The following is a 2,298-nucleotide window of genomic DNA, read 5'->3' on the forward strand; positions in this document are numbered from 1 at the left end:
ATATTAATATTGTTTGAGCAACAAAAGGAATGATGGGGTGTTTGTGGTGTCCATGGCCCTGAATACAGGTAGATAGATGGATGGAGAGACACAAAACCACAAAAAGTATGATTTTAAACGCAGGATTTTGACTTGTATCAGCATATTTTCACAGTGTGGTATATGTACTTTAATTAAATAAATAATCTGAATAGTTTTTCTATCCATCAACCCTTCTGGAAACTTAAATCAGCCTTTAAAAACATGAAGTCTGGTGGTAGTTTGGAGCCTCCTCAGAGATCAGGATGGAGCTGTCCGTGGTGCTGAAACAGCTCCACCTCATTCAGAAATCTGTGTCGGAGAATAATGGGTTAAAAGATAATAGACCATAGTGTGGTTAGAAATGGTTAGAAATGTAAATAGATTTGATGCATCAAAAAAAATAAAGGGGTGTCTATTTTTATCTTATTTTTATCTTATCAATCCTACTATAACTTTATCTTTTAATGATGCATCAAATCTATCTACATTTTTAACCATTTTTAACCACACTATGGTCTATTATCTTTTAACCCATTACACAAGCATGTTAGCTTACCTGCAGGGGAAATCTTTGGGCATTATGACCCAGCAGAGGGCCTTTATGGAAGCACAGAGGAAGGAGGGAGGGAGATCTTCATCATTTAGATATTTAGACACTTTTATATAAACTATTGTGTGTTTACATTGGGATTAACAGTTGTGGAAAGTCATTTGAGTATATTTATTTAGTACTTTGTTAATTAGAGATACTTGTACTTGAGTATTTCCATGTTGTTCTGATTTATACATTTTACTGCACTACATTTTAGAAGTTCCACTGCTTTACAAATGAAGATTCACCACACAAAACATAAATGTATAAAATATGATTTATTGTTAAAAACGAACAATAACAACTATAACAGTTTAGAGAGTATTTTAAGTTTTGTCTTTACTTAAATGTATCCATTTTCTGCTTCTTTATGCTTCAGCTCTAATAAAGTTTTCTTTAAGATAAGATAAGATAAGATAAGATAAGATAAGATAAGATAATCCTTTATTAGTCCCGCAGCGGGGACATTTGCAGGCTTACAGCAGCATAGAGTAAAGTGCACACAAGAGACATAGTAGAAGAAAGACAAGATGAAAATAAAAATGAAATAAAAAAACAAGTATTATAAATAAGCAATAAAAAAACAGTAGAAAATCAACAATAACTGAAATATTATTTGTTACTTTACATACAAAACAAATAGTATGATCATGATTATTAAATATGAGTCTTTGGAATTTAAAGCCACATGTACGCTCACAGGCGTTTTACTTTTTTAGACTGGTAATGTTACTTTTATGGAAGCTAAGCATCTGAGTACTTCTTTCACCTTGCGCTGGGGATTAATCATTGAACATTGAACACTGAATATTGGTATTTTATTGGTCCCTTTTCCTCATTTTATTGCTCTATTTGATTAAAATGATTAGTGTTTCGTACATTCTATATAAATACATTTTAGTATTAATAAATATAATCGCTGGACAGGAAATTTGCAAAAATATTTGAAGTAATTCGAGTAGTTTTTCAAACAAAACGGCAGCAAAGTCTCTGGTTCCAGCTTCTAAACAGTGAAAATATTCTGGTTTTCACTACCTTCTGTGCTGATTAACTAAATATCTTTTAGGTTTTGTTCTTCCACACATCACGTTGACACAGAGAGGTTGTATAGATCTCTTTATTGGACTCATCTGAAGGACACACAGTAACAAAGGAAGCCGTCCACCACTGAGTGGAGACCTGAATGATACAGAGGTTCGGCCGATATCATCAGCTGATCTCAGATAAGCCTCCGTTGAGGACAGGTGAGGTCACGTCCTCTGGATGTTCTGCTGGTTCTCCACCTGAGGCCGTTCATATTCTACTGAGTTTAAAACAAATGAGGATTTTAAAAGCCGACCTTGTGATTTAAAGACTCAATGTACTCACATTTAATAATAAGAAATAGAAATAGGATTTTTCTTTTGGAACAGTAGTCCAAAAATATCTTCACTTATGTTTCAATTAATCGCTGTTTCCTTCATGGTCTTCATCAGTAAAAGTTTGCTCGGTTGTCATGGAGACAACAAACTTCTAAAAAGAGCTCTTTTAAACCTTTAGTCTCCCCGTGTTTTTGAGTTTACAACTGATCAGTCTGTATTCTCTGACTGAGATGACGTCAGAAAATGTGAGTGGGAGAGAAGAAGAAGGCTTTAAAGAGCTTTTAGATCTTAATGTTGGGAAAAAATACATAATTTAAAGATGCT

General features: G+C 33.6%; 1 protein-coding gene across 1 annotated transcript in view; it reads left to right on the forward strand.

Moving 5' to 3' along the window:
- The first annotated feature begins 243 nt into the window (after positions 1-243).
- LOC129107358 (5-hydroxytryptamine receptor 1B-like) overlaps positions 244-2,298 on the forward strand; it is a 4,962-nt gene continuing 2,907 nt past the window's right edge. The window contains exon 1 of the mRNA XM_054618824.1: positions 244-292. Coding sequence (XP_054474799.1) covers positions 244-292 — 49 coding nt within the window. The remainder of the gene's footprint in view (positions 293-2,298) is intronic.

Source organism: Anoplopoma fimbria, chromosome 18, assembly GCF_027596085.1.
Source record: "Anoplopoma fimbria isolate UVic2021 breed Golden Eagle Sablefish chromosome 18, Afim_UVic_2022, whole genome shotgun sequence".
Lineage (NCBI taxonomy): Eukaryota > Metazoa > Chordata > Actinopteri > Perciformes > Anoplopomatidae > Anoplopoma > Anoplopoma fimbria.